The sequence below is a fragment of the Struthio camelus genome, chromosome 1 (assembly GCF_040807025.1).
Source record: "Struthio camelus isolate bStrCam1 chromosome 1, bStrCam1.hap1, whole genome shotgun sequence".
NCBI classification, from domain to species: domain Eukaryota; kingdom Metazoa; phylum Chordata; class Aves; order Struthioniformes; family Struthionidae; genus Struthio; species Struthio camelus.
In genome coordinates, this window is record NC_090942.1 from 152080769 (window position 1) to 152101350 (window position 20582).

General features: G+C 46.8%; 1 protein-coding gene across 4 annotated transcripts in view; it reads left to right on the forward strand.

Annotated features, from left to right (window-relative positions):
- Positions 1–18083: 18083 nt before the first annotated feature.
- NPAS2 (neuronal PAS domain protein 2) overlaps positions 18084–20582 on the forward strand; it is a 108023-nt gene continuing 105524 nt past the window's right edge. Inside the window, exon 1 of one of the 4 annotated variants that reach the window (XM_068924558.1) lies at positions 18084–19524. In XM_068924558.1, coding sequence (XP_068780659.1) covers positions 19247–19524 — 278 coding nt within the window. In that variant the 5' untranslated portion in view covers positions 18084–19246. The remainder of the gene's footprint in view (positions 19525–20582) is intronic. The other 3 variants (XM_068924569.1, XM_068924548.1, XM_068924577.1) reach the window with 3 other exon arrangements.

The following is a 20582-nucleotide window of genomic DNA, read 5'->3' on the forward strand; positions in this document are numbered from 1 at the left end:
TCTGCCACACCCAGCACCCTTTCCAGGCTCTCGGCAGGGCAGCAAGGTGTCCCACCCCGGCCATCACCTGCTGTGTTGCTTCACCATGAACCGCAAACGCCCCCACGCAGCAGCTCGGCGCTCGTCTTGCCTCTGTTTGCCTTCGGCTGGACAGCATTTGGCCATTGGCTATCCTCAGGGAGAGCCTGGCTCCAAGCAGCCCTTTCTAAGAGCTGAGGATATCCAAGACTGGCATGCCTAGCTCCTTCCTGGAGGGCAGAGGTATGGAAGAGGAGACCTCAGATTGTGTTATGTTTCTGTAATTGAGGTTTCAAAAAAAAAAAAAAAATACTGGCAGGTGTCAGGATTGTAAAGTCCCAGGACACAAGTACTGGTTCTTCCTATTTGTATTGCATGGCACCATGAACACACAGGATGCAAACCCGCTCTGGAAATGCCTCAGTAGCAAGAGTAGATAATAATAATAGTAATTTAAAAGTAATTATTTACTACTGCCCCACTGCTAAAGAAATTAATCTTTAACAGGTTTCACTGAAAATGTCAGAAGAGATGGAAGAGCAAGTAGGGTAGAGAGAAGATTTAACAAAAATGTGGCAGAGACACGTAAAATGAGGTAAGATATATAGGGCTCCAGCAGAAGGGTATCATATCCTGTATTTCCCACTAACTTTTTGCTAAGAAGAGCATTTCAGTTCAGCCAGCACGTATAAGTAAAGACTGAGCAGTTACTGCAGGACTGAGCCAAGTGTGTCACGCAATTTAATTAAGGTCAAGAGCCTCTGGTGTCTGGTAGGGCTTGAAGAGAGCCCACTCACTTTCCATGCAAACAGGCCTTTCACTCTCGATGACGGAGTGCAAATAGCCCATCAAGAGGCACTGGAAACGCTCCTGTCCCCTCAGTGGTTTTTTTGTCAGGCCTACTGTGAACATTACAAATTAAAACGCAACGAGATTCCCTGCAGACTCTTAATTAGCCTTCGCCTGGTGGCATTTCTTATCTGAAAAATCTGCAAATTGTGACAAAAGGGCCAGCGAGTGGGTGCGCCTGGGCACCCACCCTTCCCACCTGCATGGAGAGGGAGCAGCAGCAGCTCCCCGCTCTCCGCTGCCTGCCCTCAGACCAGCTCTCTTGGGCGTTTCAAAGGGGCAGGATACGATCCAGCTCCACCGATGTTACCACAGAGAAGAACAAACAGCAAGATAATTTGGAAAACCGACGGAGAAAAGCCAGGTTCTTCGGAGCCTTCACCTTATAGGATCAATATTTATATAATATTCATGTCGTCAGACTAAATATTTGTTGTAGGATTAAATATTTTTGCGCTGCTCTAGTGATTTTACTGCTCTAGTGGCTTTACTAGCCTTCAGTGCCTGAGGCTGCTGGTAATGAGTTGGAGTCACATACCCTACTGAATTATTATTACTAACACGTTTAGATGCGGCCTCATACCTGATGAATGACACCTGCTGTGAAAAATGAGTGATGCTATTTTGGGAAGGTATTTATCTGGTATTTGGAGGGTAGCTTTAGATGTATGCAATTCAGATGCATTTCTTTAGGTAGGGTAACGATCCTTACATTATCATATTCAATGAAAGTATGCCTACAAGTACGTGTTCTGTATGTGCCGTACATGTGCGATATGTGTATCCTAGATACCTAATGGCAATGGCTGATCCCAGCTGTAAATAAACTGATAAGTCAGCTGTGTACTAATGGGCCCAGATCACTAAAATCAGTAGGAGCTTAGTCTGGAAAGGAGTGCAAGATTAGATCCACACTAGTAAAGACAAACATTATTATTTCCTTTCTGGAGATTAGAGCAATATTACAAATTTAAAATTGGATGACATTTCGCTCACCATTTGGAAAATCATGTTACAGATTTGCCAAGACACTTACAGCTTAGAACTGCCTTATGGAAAAGTTCTTGATATTTCTTTTGAAATCTGCAGGTACTTTCCCCTTCTCCCTTCCCCTTTCCTTCTGCTATGCTTGCTCTTTCCAATTATGCTCCACAAGAAAAACAAATTAATTGATAAATATTTAGGACCAATATTTGCACCAGTATTTTTTATTTACAATTTTTTACATTTCCTTACTTGCAGGTGGAAGTGGGAGTTTATAGGAGGGGGCACAGAAGTGTGTTTGCACAGTTGTCTGCTTGATCCCTGTTGACATAGACGTTACCTGGACAATATTTAGAGCAGGTGTGAAGTGGGATGATAAACGCGTCCTTTGTGATTTCTTTTCTCTTGAGGCACGGTCTTTTTTTCCCAGTAGTATCACTTGCACATTGAAAACAAACCACTACCAATAACAAAAAACTCTTCTTCTCTTTCTTTCAAAGAAAAGAACCGAAACCTCTCAACGGTTAAGTTTGGACTATCCCAAAGTTTTGTAATACACACACGTATTGCTGTCATTGGAAAAAATTAATGTCACTGTGGTCAGCCGCGCTCGGCTCATGGGTTATGTTTAGACGCAGGAGTCAAATCAGAACTGCAGCATTCAATAGGTGCTATCAGGACTGCACGCTGGCAGGCCTGTGAATTAAGGCTAGGGCAAAAACCAGCATTAGTCTGCTCTCTGAACTACCCTAGCGGGGCTGTGTTTACTGTTTTCTGGCCCTATGCTGCTGTGCTGGGCTAGTGCTGTGGCTGGTAAGCAGCCTGTTTCCCCCGGCCAGCTCACAGCGGTAGGCGCAGTGACAAGCTGAGTTCGGAGACTCCGGTGTTCCCCGGCCACCGGGCACAGCGGGGCCATCCCACACCCCAGCTGGGCTCCCAGGTGCCGGAGGAGAGCAGCTCCTGGCTTTTTAACCCGCCATCCGCACAGGCTCCGGTGCGGATGGCAGGCAGAGCCCCTTTGTCCACAAGGCTTAGGGACATCCATGCTTAGATCATCTACCTGAGCCCAGAGCGCTCACATCTTCATCAAAACCAGTATTTAACATATCTACGCTACTGTGGATTTAGTCTCAGTATTTCACTTGGTATCATACTTCCACGAATTGCGGCTGCTCAGAGAGCTGAGATTTGTCGATATGCTCCTGAGATGCATGTAGCACTCAATTAAATTTGATGTCACTTTTTTCCCTCCAAAAGACAGCATTTATTACCACTTTTCTTCCATCATTTCATTCGGCATGGCTCAAGATAATCACTTTCCTCTTCTTAATTAGCAAATTATTTATCTGCAAAGTAAAAAGTGATTTTACCCAATTTCGTTTCACCATTTCTCCTACTTGACTTCCACACTAACTACCTTGCTTCACAGAACTCTTTTTTAAATCATCCTAATGGCGTATTATGGAATCTCAGATTTCTCTAAACGGCCTGAGGTGTTTAATACATATCTTCTTTAAATAGTGGAATATTATTCCTCACAGTAGGAAAGCAGGCATCATTCATAAAGCTCCTATTTCCGCAGAAGAGCAGCACTGACTAATGCTCAGCACAATTAAACTTTTTAATTGGGTATATGAAACGTTGGAGAGCCAGGAGCTTTTTCCAGACCAGGTTACGCTTTGAAAAACTGTAAGAAAAGCAGATGCTTCAGTAATCTTTTTTTATTTAAAATGGTTCACTTCCCCATCCCACCCAAAATTTGTTGGATAATATAGCATGTCTCATAAGAAAAGATTGAGTAAAAAGCTGTGATTCACTGTTAAACTGAACATATGCACAGTGCTGTCAGTGGTGAGGAAAAATCAGGGCTTTCACATTAGCACCCAGAATTTGAGATGCTACGTTTTTCTTCAAGCATGATAAAGAGTCTATGTTTTAAAGGAAACTGAGTTCTCTGTAATCTATGCCATATTTATTGGTATTAATTTTTTATGCTCGTCTGTTAGTTTCCAATCTTGTCTCAGTAATCTCTATTTAATTTTTCTGTCAATATTCCTGTTGACTGTTGAAATTATCTCTCATAAGGACTGCTCAGCAAATTTATTAAATACTTTAGAAGTATTTACTGTAAAATTCATCTGAAACTTTTAGTTAATTTCCTCAGATTGTGTTAAGCAGTAGGTGAAGTAGGACTTCATATGTCGGATCTCAAGTGGGAATTAAAATAAATGGACAAAGAGATTCTGGTCATCCTGTGCCTTTTTATTGTTTCGTCAGAACCTACAACTCCTGTATTAAGAATGTCTGAGCAAATAGAAAAGCTTTGTTGGGGGAAAATCCAGTTTTAGATCTCTGAAGATAATTTCATTCCCAACTATTTGATACTCATTAGGGATATCTTCCTACAGTAAGCTCTTGCTCAGATTGCTGGTGCTGAGTCTCATTTACAGTAATGTCTCTTCAAACATTTGCAACTCATTATAAACCACATTTTTTCTGGCAGAAACAGAACACGATGGACAAAATCACAAAAGTCATGGAGAAGGTGACTGGGGAACGATCGTTCACTCTTTCTCATAACGCTAGAACGAGGAGGCACCTCTGAAGCAAATCAAAGGTACGACTGTTTCCTACAAAGCATATTTAAATTGTGAAGCTTCCTGCCACTGAAGTAAGTACACAATGTCGCTTCCTGAAGAAATCCATGTTGTGAGGGCCAAAAGTGTGAATAGCTTCCAAAAGGGCTGGGACAACTTCATGGAGGACAGATGCAGTAGGGGCATGAAACAAAATCGTCCAAATGCATTCTCCAGCTCATCGAGTGCCCAAGTGGCTGATTGCTGGAAGCTGAGAGGGCTCATGAGGGGAAGGATCACTTTCTGCTATTCAGACAGTCTCCTAATTGTCTCTATTGAAGAGAGGGTGTGAGGTCAAATGGACTTTGACCCAGTTCAGGCTTCCTAAGCCTCTACATAAATGTTGGTGGGAATCAGCCCCACTATTTAAGGAAGACAGTTTCAGGATAGTGTTCTTTGGATGGTGCATTCAGGTATTCAGGTATTCTTTAGCACAGATTTAATCTGGGTTCTCAGGAGTTTGAAAGTTCAAATATATTTCATCTATATAAAGCATATTCTAGAGAAATTTTTTTCTGTTTTGAGACCTGTCACTTCAATGTTCAGTCTTGAAGATATGAGAAGTTCTGCACTGAAGTGGTGCACACAGAACAGAAGGCCAGACACCTGCCCAGATGAGTTTGACCTAATAGACCCTATGGGAGGGGTGGGGGTAGCTGCTGATACAGATGCCTGAATTTAGGTGACTGCAATACAGATGTCTGTATGTGAGCTGGGTGCCTAAGCTTCCATTCAAGTTAAGGGAAATTTAGTCAATAGGTAATGGAGTTTAGAGAGATACTTCATAACGTTATAAGGTAAATACCAATATTTGCTTAGCTAAGCTACTCTGGTCTCCGCTAACAATACTAATTAGATCTCCAGTGACGACAGTGGAAGCTTAGACACCCAGTTGACACATAGACCTCTAAATTTGGATGAGATGCCTGAGGAGCTGAATTCATCCATAATTTCATTTAAACCCTATAGAGTTACAAAGAATTAACCCATACTGGGTGGGTTTGGTATGTTCAGTGGCCACAGCTCTCCCCCACACCAGTCAACAGCTCTTCCTTCCCTGAAAGTAATGATTACTTCAGGAGAGCTTAATGCATTAAGATGTATACAGTTTATTGGATTTCTTTTGTAACATCAGCTAGAAGTCTAGGTTATATTAGCCCTTCTTGCAATAGAGAGAGACTGTACCTTGGCATCTGGAAGCCTGACCAGTAGTTGACAGCCAAGTGAGTTCCTGAGGTTGCATTTAAGTCTTTTTACTAACTTTTAGATAATTTTTATAGTGGATACTTTCTTTCTGAAAGGAGATATACTACCACTATATCTACATAGGCAGCTGGTAATTTCCAAATGGATTGAAGTCCTTTCTGAAAGTCTCTAAGATTGCCTAAAACTTGAGTTTTGGCATTGACCTCTGGCTCCCAGGGGATGTGGATCCAGCATGCAGGCCTGGAACGCTGATGCTCTCTGTGGGGCTGTTTGAACACAGAAAGTGGTGAGGACTCAAGGCTCACACTGGAGCACTTCTTCACTGGGCTGCATTCATAAGACATTCAACATTCAAAGCCAACCTTGCATACATATAGTCCATCGTTACGGGATAAGGTGCATCAGCACATACATAAGAATTGAAAACAAAATCAGGTACCTCCGTGAGGATATAGCCTACCTGATTTTGATTATTAAAACAAAAAAGGTACACAAAGCAGGATTGGTGTGTGTTGCTCCCTGAGCAACAGGGGCATTTTTGTTTGTTGTGCTCTACCCCATCACACACTGCAGGGTTTTCCTAACTTCCAGTCTTTCTTTAACAGCCAAAGACCAAATATTTGTCTGCCTGTACCAAGGATAGAGAGAGCTGGGCTTGATGTAATTCAGCTGTCCTACATTTATCTCTACCTGGCAACAATTCTGTGATGCTAGCTGCATGCTACACATTATGATCCTTGTCCTCAGTAGCATTTTCTTCGTATTTAGAAATGAAAATATAAAGATGTCAGGTCTTTTGCTTAGGATCTAGCTGAAGGGAGCTAACATCATCTCACCTCTTTCCTTGGAACGGCACACAATCATCTTGCCTTCTGTCTCAGATTCAGGCTCCAGGTCCTCATCTTTAAATCCCAGCACAATTTATCTTTCCTTTCCCATCTCTTGACAATTCGTTGTTGAGGTGGATTTGACAAGCTTGTTTGAAAGAGATGGAGTGAAAATCCAAGACATGGGGACGTAACGTGACTTGCCAGAGGCAATAAAGCAGCTCACTGAAGTCTCCACGGTCTCAGCAAAGTGCTCACACCTCGCACTGAATCCCTGCAAGCCTTAGTCCATACCTTCCACCAGCCCTCTGTACATCTCTTTCCAGACTTCTTGTCCTTCCTCTTCTTCCATGCCTCATTCCACACATTCTTCCTTTCATCATCCAATGGCCTTTTCACGCTCACCTCATGTCTTGCCAATATACCAGCAATGCCCTTCTCTTTACTTGCCTTTCCCAAAGCTTCTTTCTCTACCAGACAGGAGGAAATGGCTCCATGCCATCTTTCCATGTCTATCTCGTATTGTTGTAATTGTACAACACACTCAGACCTCTGTTTGAATAGCAAACTGCTGCTCAGATTCCGCTGTGAATAGTGGCTGCCTAGGGCAGGTATGCTCGCAGAAAAGATCTGTGCTTTCTATCTTTCTAAAAATAATCAAAGAAAGGAAAAAGTCAGAAGCTGATAGTGCCCCAAAGAAATGTCTGCATTGCCACAAAAAACTTTCAAATATCGAAACCAAGACAGAGTGGCAGGAGTAGGAAATTTGCGGATGAAAGGTTTTGAAAACATGAAGTCCTATTTCTGCAATGCAAAACCAGAGCTGTTTACTCTTTTTGGAAGTAGTCAACAGGCCACTACACTCTTGCCAATACAGTGTTACCATCAGCTTTTAAAAGCAGAATGCCTCCTGATTGTTGCAAGTAAAGCTAGAGCAGAGATTACTTTAATTGAATTTAAGCTTTCAGGCTATTTCACTCACTGCCATAAAGCAGCTGGGGATAATTAGGCCTAACTTGGAGAGACATTTTAAGACCTAGGGTCAATATTTGGCCCTGTGTACAGCAGTACGAGTCCCCTCAGATCAAACCCTCATCAGTGTATATCCACTGATTTTTTACTAGCCCTGGTTTTACCTGACAGAAATTCTGAGCAGTCTTCCTTGTCTTATTATGAGATCTGCTCCCCACATATGGTATGTCACATGTGGTGTGAGCTCTCCAAGTATATGCGATGCACATGACACTTTTCCAGGAGAGCCGGACCCGAACGCAAATGCACTGAGCAAACATGTTGCCCATGCACAGGCTTCTGCTGCGTTTCTGGCACCAACGGGGCTTCTGCTGGCACAGAGATGGGTCAAGCACTGCCTGAAGCATGGCCACCCTCCCAGTGGGGCATTGACCTACAGAAACCCAATGGCACATGCCTCAGAGGAGCTCTGAGGTGGTCGGGTAACCTTTGGGGTGCCTGTGGTGCACATGGACCCACCACCACAGCAGGGAATGGTGGAAAACCGGTGGGTAGAACCGGGCTGGGAGTTTTGGTGGTTTTTTTGATGTTGGTAGACCCAAGTGAGACATATGTATTACTTTCCTTGTGGAAATGTCAGACTGAGACAGCTTAGATCATTGCTACTGGTTTTCTACAGCTCTGTATCAGTGTTTTTTAATAGCACCAGCACAGATTAGAAAAAAATCATAAGATATAAAATAACATACCTAGCAGGGATTGTGAAAAGAAAAAGGAACTGGGTAATTATGTTATTTACAACAGCTTTCAAGTAATACAAATATCTGACTACATCTTTAAGAGCAGCGAGGATATTTTTAAATAAACATGCTTCCTTCCTGCAAGTAATAGATTGCAATAGCAACCGGCAGTAGGATTCATCTGGTGTTATTTTAGTTTTTTCATGTCTTTTAGCTCTAACAAAAATATTTAAAAGAAGGTACTGCATTCTTTATAGAACCTATTGCAGGGAAATTGTCAAAAGATTTTTTTTTCTAGCATACAATTATTTTCACAAGAACATTTTGAAACATTTCCTTTTGCTTTTCAAATTTTCTGTGATTGATTCTCCCTTCCACCTTTTTTTTTTTTAAGTATGCATAACTTAAATATAGTCCCTCCAGAAGGGACTAACATCTTGGAAATTACAATGAATAAGAATATACTTTTTCCTTAGCTATATTCTATCCATTCTTTTCCTTCTATAAGACTAAATTTGTGGATAAGTTGAGAAAAATTCCTATTATTTTAACTTGTATTCAGTAGATCTATTGAAAAACAGTAAATGGAAAAAATCACTCTTGAGTTCATGTAACTGAAATGTACTATGAATCTGTGAAGATCTTAAAGATATAAGAGCCATTGCACCATGCTAGCAATTATTAGGGAAGGAATAGAAAGAGTAAAACACAAAACACCACCATGTTCCTATAAAAATCCAGTGTATGCCCACTGGATTGCCCATTAAATACTGTATGCAGTTCTGGCCCTTGTCTCAAAGGACATACACCTTGAATATGGAAAACGTTCAAAGTGGAGCAGCAAAGATGATCAAAAACATGATATAGTTTCCATACAAGGAACAAAGAAGCAGCCTAGAGCTCTTCAGCTTCGAAAAGAGATTAGCAGGAGGAGATGAGACGCAGGTCTGTAAAACCACGAGTTACACAAAGAGGGTGAAAAGGGGTTGATGGTTCACTTTCGCTTTCAACACATGAATGAAGGGACAGCAAATAAAGCTAGCAGGTTCAAAATGAACAAAAACAAATGCTTTTCCATAAAGCATGTAGTTAAGCTGGGGGTTCCCTGCCAGAAGATGTTCCCCAAGGTGGTTCCATGGGCATAAGGGGAGCTCCCTGAGCATAAGCTATTGAAGACTGAGAGAGTGCTCCAGGGAAGTGTATGCTTATATGCTTCGTCAGATATCTCTTTCCGGCCACTGTTAGAGGCAGAATACTTCAGTCTAACCCTGCATAGCTACTCTTGTTTTCATAATTCCTTCCTGATAACACTGCAGTCCCTGTTTTTGCCCTCACCTACATGCAAAAACTCAGGTAGGAATAGGGCTGTTATTGCAGATGTGTCTGTTTATAAAGAGGTGTTAATGTCAATGATTTACTGAAACACACACTGAAAATCTAATCAGCAAACTGCTTTGGCATTAAGAGCAGGAAAAGACGGTATGAGTATCCAGAATGAGGGAATAATTTACCAAGGGGTAATCATGCTTAACCAACCTGATAGCCTTCTGTGATGGGATGACTGGCTGGGTAGGTGAGGGGAGAGCAGCAGATAACGTCTACTTTGACTTCAGCAAGGCTTTTGACACTGTCTCCCATCACATTCTTGTAGGCAAGCTCAGGGAGTGAAGGCTGGATGAGTGGACGGTGAGGTGGATTGAGAACTGGCTGAACGGCAGAGCTCAGAGGATTGTGATCTGTGGCGTAGAGTCTAATTGGAGGCTTATAGCTAATGGTGTACCCCAGGGGTCAATACTGGGTCCAGTCTTGTTCAATGTATTCATCAATGATCTGGAGGAAGGGACAGAGTGCACTCTCAGCAAGTTTGCCGATGATACAAAACTGGGAGGAGTGGCTGACACAGCAGAAGGCTGTGCTGCCATTCAAAGGGACCTAAATAGGCTAGAGAGCTGGGCAGAGAGGAACCTCATGAAGTTCAACAAAGGGAAGTGCAGGGTCCTGCTCCTCGGGAGGAACAACCCCGGGCACCCGTACAGGCTGGGGGTTGACCTGCTGGAAAGCAGCTCTGCGGAGAAGGACCTGGGAGACCTGGTGGACAACAAGTTAAGCACGAGCCAGCAGTGTGCCCTTGTGGCCAAGAAGGCCAGTGGTAGCCTGGGCTGCATGAGGCAGGGTGTTGCCAGCAGGTGGAGGGAGGTGATCCTGCCCCTCTCCTCAGCCGTGGGGAGGCCTCACCTGGAGTAGTGTGTCCAGTTCTGGGCTCCCCAGTACAAGAGAGACATGCCACTACTGGAGAGAGTCCAGCGGAGGGCTACGAAGGTGAAGAAGGGACTGGAGCATCTCTCCTATGAAGACAGGCTGAGAGAGCTGGGCCTGTTCAGCCTGGAGAAGAGAAGACTGAGAGGTGATCTGATCAATGGGTATAAGTGTCTGAAGGGAGAGAGTCAAGAGGATGGGGCCAGACCTTTCTCAGTGGTGCCCAGTGACAGGACAAGAGGCAATGGGCACAAACTGAAATACAGGAAGTTCTGTCTGAACATGAGGAAAAACTTTTTTACTGTGAGGGTGACAGAGCATTGGAACAGGTTGCCCAGAGAAGTTGTGGAGTCTCCTTCCCTGGAGATATTCAAAACCCATCTGTACATAATCCTGGGCAACGTGCCCTAGGTGACTCTGCTTGAGCAGGGGGGATTGGACTAGTTGATGTCCAGAGGTCCCTTCCAACATAAACCATTCTGTGATTCTGTGATTCAGTTATTTTAGGGTCTTGCAACAACTGGCACTGCGGAAACGCAGTCTTTGAAACTTGCTTTTAAAAGAGAAGTCTTTTTCCATGTGAAGTTAGAGCCATTGCAATAGAGATGATGGACTGCTGTCCTCTTTAATCCCTCCTGGTAGAAATATGTACTTGACCAATGCTAACATTAAGAAGAGTTAGATTTACACCTCATCCAAATCACAAAGGTACAGACTTACCCTCAGAGACATACTTCCTACGCAGAGCCTATAAGTAGCCCTTTGGAAAATATTTTGCTGTATTTAGCATTTTATTAAGAGTATTGTGTAAAATGAATTCTCCATTACTCTGTACATTTCATCTGCATGTAATACCAATGGTAATTGATTTTCTGATGGTGCATGAACTGCTAATGTAAAACCTCTGCAGAAGACTTAATGATGAAATCTATTTTCCCTGCAGAAAGCCTACATAATCTGTTTTTCTACAGGAGAGTTATATCTTAACAAACTGGAGGGGATTGAAGTTCCCACACTCTAGTTACTGCTCCAACCTGTCAGGGAGAGTTAAGTACCGGCCTGGTCTCCCCATGGTCTTTACAAAGTATACAACATTGGCCAAACTCTGGCAAAAGCTCCACCTGCAGCTTCCTCCCTTTGCCAAGCAGAAGAGGTGTGCCACCGGCTGCTCTGCCGGCACCGGTCAATACCCTGTGGCATCACCCTGCAGCCACGTTGCGGGGTGCACCCACCTCTGGCAGCACCCCAGAGCACATAGGAGCTGCTGGACAATTTTTGCTCTACACGAGCAACTGCTTTGAAGCGGACCTCTTTCAAACACTTGCATTTTCTCAGGATTAAGTTACTAACGCAATTTCTCACAAGCAACTCCATTAAATACATATTCTTCCACTTAGGCAAGGGAAACAAAACGCACTGTATGTTTGTGTCCATACACACAGCTGTGTTTTTGTCTCTGTGCCTACTGCTTCCACTCACTGGAAACATCCAGCCCTGACTCTGATCCCTCCTTCGGTTGCTTAAATAAGAAGAGCATCAGATGAGACAGTGGACTCACATCTGTGCATAATTAGTGTAACAATGTCAGAATCAGGCCCTGCATGCTGAAACAGCTTGCCTTTTCCTCTACAAATGCAGCTGAGGGCAAATATTGCCTACAGTATCTGCTGATGCTAGAACACTGCAATTACTTCTGAAATCTAACCTAATTACAGTTGCTGGAGAATTTTCTCCATCCTCCCTGGCTCATTTACAGTTCTCCCACATTCTTCTTTTTGTCTCCTTTCTTTTAGTCAATATTTACCCTTTTAACACTTTCTCTTCCTAGGCATTCTTCCTTCTTGTAATGCTCTATGCAAGTGAAATTGCACAGTTTATGCTACCAGCCACATCTGCACACAGTCTGCATTAACTGCGGAGATGAAGTAGATATTCCAAGTTTTTACAGTCAAAGCTCTTATTTTGCAAAAACAGCAGAATACCTCACCAGATTTCATATCAGTGAAATTGTTTTCTAGGGTTCTGTTTGTATTTCAACACTGTCGCAGAGTACTTGCAATGAAATCATGAATATCTGAGAGAGGAAGTGACAGTGACAAAAAGGAAAGAACCGTCCATGAAGCAGCCCATTCTAATCGGTCATATTCAAGTAAATAAACTAGCTCAAAGAAAGAAAGGAGATTTGTAAATGTCTTTTTTTTCTGTATGACTATGCTCAGACTAATGGCAAGGTAATCTATTTTTAAATGCGTGATTTAACTCAAAAGGGGAGGTTTATTGTTACCAGGAATTTAGTGTCTGTTTCTATAGGGGCAAATATATTGTAGTAGAACATTTCTGATGCCTCATTGGCATCTAGTGCCTACTGACTTCTGCAGTTCAGGCAACATCAGTCACTGAAAGAGATTTTGAAGAAATGATCCTGATCTGTTTTTTTTAAGTTAAGATCAATGTCTTTTTAAAGCATTCTATAGTTTGGCAGTATGTCACTTGACCAGATACACTGAGGGAAACTCCTTTGTTCTTGTTCTGGATTTTTTCAGGACCTCAAAATTAGTGATCATAATAGTCCTTTCTCATATGTAGGGGATGTATCAGACAAAATAATAAGAAAGAACTGGGCATGTATGCTACAAGCATCCTGGAACAAAATTTTCAGAGATGCTATTTGAAAGGTAAGCAGTCAAATTCAGGCTTACGTGTTTTCTTGTTATTGATAGTTGCTTGGTGCTTTGAAAAATCACAGGATGTTTAGATGGCAGAGTTGTATATGCAATGGCAGAGCCATATGCACCTAAGTTTGTGGATTTTAATTACCTCTGTTATTTATTTAACTTTCGCATTCAAATTTTCCATATTTTTACTAATACGGGTTAAATATTTTAAGTTAAAAATAGGCACGAGAGTAGAGTGCTGCATTAGAGTCAAAGAAAGTTAAGAAGAATTTGAAAAAGTGAGTGTGTCGGTAGGCAGTGTAACAACAGGGTTGTTAGTGAGAGCAATACTCAGAAAAAATGAGCAGAGGGAGCAGTTACTAAAGAATTTGAAAAACTGTGCAGAGTCCTGAAAGCTACAGGAGCTACAGGCCTAATCCATCTCCTACTGAAGTCAGCAGGGAGGGGGATCAGGCTGCCAGTGTAAGGAGAGAGGCAATGGTTTGCTACACTTTCCCACTGCTAATCCAGAGCTTCTGAAGTAGACAGGAGGTCTCTGTCAAATCTGCCAGCAATTGAAATATTTGCATGGATCCATAGGGATTGTGCCTTGCCAAAAAATACTACCTGAGCCCCAAATTAATGCAGTTGTTTTTCTTAGTCGAGGTAAGGCTGCAGATGCTACATCTGTGTTCAGACTTCTCCCAGCCATTCTTAATTCAAAGACTGTGGCACTATAACCCTTTATTATCTTCTGTTTCATTGTGATTTCCAGAGAAAAATAGCAGATCCTTTTCTCTAGGGTTTGAAATTGAACTTCATTTTCTTGAACAGCTGTCAAAGCTAAACAAGCTCAATCAGCCTGATTTTGGAACTGAGTGTTTCTCGTAGGTACTGCCAGGCCATTATTCCGTATTAACCAGTGCAGTCCCTCTGAAACAGGACTTTGCCATGGGACGTATTCCCATCCTGGCGGGAGTGAGTGAAATGTCTCGTATGGGCCAAGAGGTCCACAGGAACAAAGGGCATTGTCAGCCGGAGAATGAGAGGATCATCTCATCTTTCACACACGAGGAACAATTATTTCCGCAGCCTTGAGCTTTGGCTCTCCGAGCTGCCACACACATGCAGTACGCTCCATGGCAATTGAATGCATACGTACAGCTCAGGCTCCAGGACTGCTTCACTTCACAGGAAGGCTGTAAATGCTCAGCCACCGGACTGTAGGGCCCTGGTAGGCTTTAAGGCTTTCTTCACCCCCAGCAACAATTCCAGATGTTCTAGACATGAAATCTATTCAATATTTAGTCGCTGATTTTTTCAGCCCATGCCTTCTTCCTTTCCCCGCTCCTTGCACTAACCACTTAAAGAAAACCTGCAAACCCTTGGTTGCATAAGATGGAAAAATCAAACCTTCAGGTAGGTTGCCTATTATACTATGTTCTTCTGTGAAAACCTTGGGAATGGATAAAATTTTGCTTGAAAAGGCTAAAGAAAGGTCAAATCAACAAATCGGTTCTTCTCTTTTAATAACTGTGCAGAAAAACAAGGAGTTCGGCTTGCTAGCTGAACAGAGCCTGAAGACCCATCAGACATCTTACTCTTGCAGCAGCACCACCACATTTGAAGTCCATTTCTCTCTGGCATCTCTCTGCCTTTCCTTGATTCAGAGGCTGTGCTGCTGGTTGATATGTACTATCTCTCCCTCCTTTGGGAAGTTATAAGCTGCAGATTGAAAAGTAGTGCTGATTCTCTAGAAAGTGTTCCTCTCTGCAGAAATTTCTGCCAAAATTGGTTACAGAAGTGTTTTGCACAAAGAAGTAGCTCCTCACATCTGTCCACCCACTCCCATGCTCACCTCCATGCTAGAAAGCAGTGTATTTCCCACTAGGAACTGCTTGTGCAACTGCTTCAATTAATAGAAGCCCCTAGATTTATTTGACCTGGGTTTATCCTTGTTGCTGCTTCTTTTGACATGGAAGGTAGGGAAGCAAGCAGCCTGAAGTCTGTCCTATCCTTTAATTAATACTAGGGTAATATTAAACAAGTTAATCCTTGTCCATCTTCTTCCTCCTTAATTGAAAACTTAAGAGAATATCTTTGTGCAAGCTGGTCTTCTCTTTGAGGGTCCTTTATTCTTTTTTATCATCCCCCTCGCCCCACAATGCCATGACTTTTGCGCCATTTTTGCTACTTATGCTACAGGATTATTATTTTGAGGGCCCCCTTTTACATATGCACAAGCACTAATCCAAATATAGGCTTTATATGTGAAATATTGGTTACAAATTGCCTTTCACCTCTCAGCAACACATACTTGGGTCCATTAAATGTTAAAAGCGTTCATATCGCATAGGTAATATCTCTGCTTGACTTCCAGGTTGTCAGCTGAGAAATGTTCACGGGGGTGAAGCTGAGGGTTACATCATGTGGCGGTGGTGGCACTGCACAGTTCACATCCCTGGCAGTGAGGGAAAGTAAGCTAGCAGAGTTAAAGACAGCATGTCCGGGCTGTGATCGCACCCGGTTCCACATCCCTCCCATGCACTCTCCACAATGGAGCAGTGAGGTCCCCGGGGCCGGGGGCTACCGTCATCTCCTGCTCTTCCCTTTGGCCCTCCACCCTGGGAGGCACCTACCTTGTGGTTCCCGGGCCATTGCAACCACTGATGTGTCATTGCTGGGCGGTGAAGGTTAGCCAGCCTATTCTAGTCAAAACAAAAGGGATTACTACATTGGATCATAGACTCCTGATGTCTGAAAAGTAGTTTACAGACATTTTGTGACTATAAAATGTTTTCAAGTTTTAAAATAAAACGTTGGGCTCTTTCCCTCAATTTCTTATATGCGGCATCTAGTCCTCTGGGTAATTTCCACACAAAATACAGCACTGACAGTATTTTGTTATTTCCCATCGGTAACTAGTCTAATAAAAATTATGTGTGTTTTGAATGGTTAGTGTTTCACAATGGAACTCAGGTATGTGCTGGGAAAACCCTGCCTTGCCCTCAGCCAAGCTGCTGATTGTTGCCCTAATTAAAGTTTACTGTGGTAACCTAGGGAATGAATTAATAAACAAACCTTAACCAATTTCACATTTTCACTTGTGCAATGAAGTCATTACGAATTTACAGGGAAAACGCTAAAGTAAGGCACAGGTATAATTTTGTATATGTGCTCCTATGTCTTGCAGATTGCCTTTCTCAGCATGGTATTTACCTTAAGGCACTTGTTTTTACAGTTTTTGAAAGTGCATAGCCGTTTGGGGGCAAGGTTTTGTTCTGTTTTCAGAAGGACTGGAATATCAAAGCAGGTGATATATAATCTTGGGAAGTTCCTCTTCTCTGACCTTACAAGGCTTGAAGATCTTACGCTATACTTCGTTGTGCAATACAAGAAAAATACCTCAGAAAGAGAAATGTCTTTTATTCCACTCTCCATGTATCTGATGGTTTATTCCCTCAGGCACTACTTGTTTGCCAAAGGATTGTTTAACCACTGTTTGACAATTTCCAAATGGGAAAAAATACTGGGTTTCATCCAAAGGAAGGGAGGAGCTTTCAAAGTTTTGTATTTAATCTTGGTTAAAAGTAAACAACGTTACCCTTTCAACATTAGTCATGCCTGTTGTATAAAGTACGGTGGTGTAAAAGTGCTCAGCTAAAAGAACGTAACATTTTTCCATACTTTGTAATCATTAACATTTGCGTTCAGGAATAAATCAAATCATATAACTAGCTAGATATGCCATCGGCGGGGGGGGGGGTGGGGTGGGGGACGCTGGGTGTCACCGCAGGATAACTGGGGTAGCTGCAAAGGCCATATAGCTGTGCAAAGCCGCGAGGCTCTTTTCTGGAGCCAGGTGGCTGGAGCAACCTTCAACCCACACACTGCGCCCACACAGGCAGACTTGGTGTGGGCAGAGAGGTCTCTGCTGGCTATTATTTTACATGGCTTAACGTGTCTCTGATAACGAGGCAGAACAGAGCAAAGGAGAAGGGAAACAGCTCCCACCACACCAACTCTGCTGCCACAGGTATAGCAGGACCTGCTGGTGGAGACACAGCTGGCACCAGCCTACGGGGCTTTTCCTCACTGCTCTCAACAACAGAAACGGCTACCCTAAAAAGCAAATACCTCGTGCTAGCAGGCCAACCCTTTGGCAGGTGCAAGAAGTACCTACTCCAGGCCTTTCTCCAGCAGAGCAATGGGTTTTTTTGGCCGTGCAGACACAGAGCAGAGCCGGGAGCCCCGGGTGTGGCGGGGGCTGCGGGGCAAGGGGTGAAGCCCGGGCTCCCTGCAGAGCCGGCCGTGGTGGCAGGGCTCCCGGCCCCGGCTCCTGCTGCTGTCGGCAGGTGCCGGAGCAGCGGGTCTCGGCACACACCAGGGAAATGAGGGGGGCAGTGCCGTGTCCCCACGCCGCTGCCACTGCTGCCCTCCTGTCCCGGGGGGCAGCCCCTCGGCCTTGCTCGCTGCCCCAGGCAGAAGACAGCAGGACTGACTGCCCAGCGGGGAGAAAGCGAGCCCCAAAATAAACGGCCCCTCCTAGGCTCCAGCATATTTCCTTATCTCACACTGGCTACGTTTCAGGAGGAGTATTAGGCAAAAATAATGCAAAGTGGGGAATAAAAAGAATGACCTACTTTGGGGGGAGAAAAAAAAAAAAAAAGCAGCTCTCTGTCAAGGTTTTGCTCTAATTGCCGGTACGGCGTTGCATAACCAAATCGGGAATTACTGCCCCGTGCCCGGCGAGGCGGAGAGCCTGCCCCGGGGCAGCGCCGTGCTGCGGGGCCCGGCCCGGCCCGGCTGGGCTCCCGCGGCCACCCACGGGCACGGAGCCGGGGCCGCCCCCCGGTCACCCCTCCGCCGGCCGGGGCTGCCTGCCCCTGCCCGGGGGCGAGCGGCTGGGGCGGGGGGAGTGGGTGTCCGCAGTCCGCCAGGCGAAGCCGTGCCAGCCGGGGCGGGCTGTGCCGAGCCGAGCCGAGCCGGGCCGGGCCGGGCCGGCAGCCCCGGGCAGCAGAGCACCTGGGCGCAGCCCTGCCCGGCGGGGACGGCGGCACCGTGGGCGGCTGGCGTGGAGGCGCCTCCTGGGGTCAGGCTATAGGGGCGGCCGCCGGTGACCGCCGGGTTATAGCTATAGACATACGTAAATGCAGGCACGCCGGGCTTTGCTCGAGGCGTTGCGAAACCATCCTTGATTTCGGGCTGGGTTTTTGGTTGATTTTTTTTTTTTTCCCCTGCTTCCCCTTTCGTTCTCTTTCCAGCTTCTCCTTTTCTTGGATCTTCGCCTGTCTCCTCCCACAGAACGAGAGAGAGAGAGAGAGAGAGAGAGAGAAAAAAAAAAGGTCACGTATGTTTGGAAAAATATGTAGGTCAGTGGAACATTCCCTGCACTTGTGCAAACGGAGACGGGGAGGGAGAGCTCCTCTGCAGCCCTTTCGCTACCCACCTCCCCAGCCCGTCCCTCCCCAAAGCCCGCCGCTCTCCAAAGAGGGGAGGGGGCACGCAATCCGCAGCTCCCCTTTTCCCCCCTCCCTGACCCATTTTGCACACAAGCGTCGGGTTTGGGCTCCCCCCCCCACCCCTTTCCTTCCCTGGTAGAGAGGAAGCCGGCGCGGGCGAGCACGGCCCTTGCGCGCCGCCGCCAGCCCCCGCGGCCGCGGCTCCCCATGGGCGCGGGGCGTGGGGCGCGCCCCCCCAGCGCCGCCGGCTGAGGGTGCGGGGCGGCAGCCCGCCGGCGACGACGACGACGACGACGAGGAGGAGGAGGAGGACGGCGATGAAGGACCCGCGGAGAGGATGCCCCCGCCTCGCCCGCGGGGCTCCAACTTTGCGGAGAACTATCGGCCCCGCAGTCCCCGCGCCCGCCCTGCCCCTCCCGGCCGCGCATTTAACTTAATGCACCAGCGGGAGCCCGAGCCAGCAGCCCCCCTGGTCCCCCCCGGCCTCCTCCCCCTCCTCCTCCTCCTCCTCCTCCCCCCCCCTCGGCAGCAGCCCGGGCTCCCGGCGGCCTCCCGCTGCCGGCGGAGCCCCTGGCCCCGGCGCGCGTGGGTCCCGCGGCGCCCGGGCAGGCGGCAGCGCGGCATGCGGCGGCCCCGCGCACCATGAGACACGGCACCGGCACCGGCGGCAGGCAGGCGGCGGCGGGCAGCGTCCCCGGCTCGTCGGCTGCGAGGAAGAGTTTGCCGGCTCCCGAGGCCGGCCTGCCGAGCGGCTGGAGCAGCAGCGGCGGCCGCTGCCGCAGCGGTACCGGCAGGCACCGGAAAAGCGGCGGCACCGGCGGCTCCCGCGCCCAGGTGGCCACCGCGGACAGCAGCAGCAGCGGCGGCGGCGGCGGCGGTTGGGGCTTCCCCGCCGCCCTCCCGCAGCCCCGGCACCCCAGGTAACGCGCGGCCCTGCCGCCGGCACCGACCCCCCCCCCCGCCGCGTCCACCCGCGGCGCCCACGCAGGACGCCCACGCGCCGCGCTCGCACCCCCCCCACCTCCCGCGCTCTTCCCGGGCTCCGTGAGTAAGGGCCGGCCCCGCGGCGCCCCTCTTCGCGGCAGGGTGGTTTGGGGTCGGCGCCGCTCCCCGCGCGGGGGGAGAGGGGGGAGCAGCGTGTCCGGCGGCGCGGGCGGCATCGCTTCCGCCGCGGGAAAGTTTCCGCGTGGCCCGCGCTGGGGGCAGCCGGTCCCTGCGGGGACGGGCCCATGCGGCCTGGCCCGGCCGCCAGCGAGACCTGGTGCAGAGCAGGCTTGGCCCATCAGTCTGAGCGAAATAAAATGCCCCCCGCCCCCATCTCGTTTTGGTGTAGTTTGCAATTTGCTGCCGCCATAGGCTCGTTCAGGCTAGACCGGCGCAGGGGCTGAGAAGGGACCTGGCACGGTTCAGGCGAGGAAAACTTCCAGTAAGAGCAATGGGATTTTTGCATGGGTGAAGGTTCGTGGTGGGGACCAGAGGTTGTGTCCTTTGCTGCAGGAGCCCTGCTGCTGAAACCGTGTGCCAGGCTCCTGCTTGCTTTCCTTTCGTGCGCAGAACTGGGGGGGGAGAAATGTTAAATACACGGCCGAGCGGCAACACGGCACGTCTTTCATGCGGAGTTGTGCGGTGAGGCTTTCCTGTATGGTCGCTAGTCTGATTTGGCAATTAGCAAGCACGCTCATCCGTAAACTTTACTGGGTACTCCTTAACTGTCTGCAGGATAGCAGTTTACTTTCACTCAAGTGACTCAGAAATAATTAGCGGTTATAAGCATTGCAGCCAGCAGAGGAACTTTAATCTTTTCATGGTGCTAAATCTCCAGAAGGGCTATGGGATTCCCCCGGAGGAGCATGGCTAACGTGAGCTTTCGGCGCACGCTCAACAAGTGGCTGGATCCTGAAGTGGAAAATTCTCTCGCTCTTACCCCTGCGTGAAATGTTAATTTGTACCCCACCGTGGTTGGAGTTTGTTTGGTGGT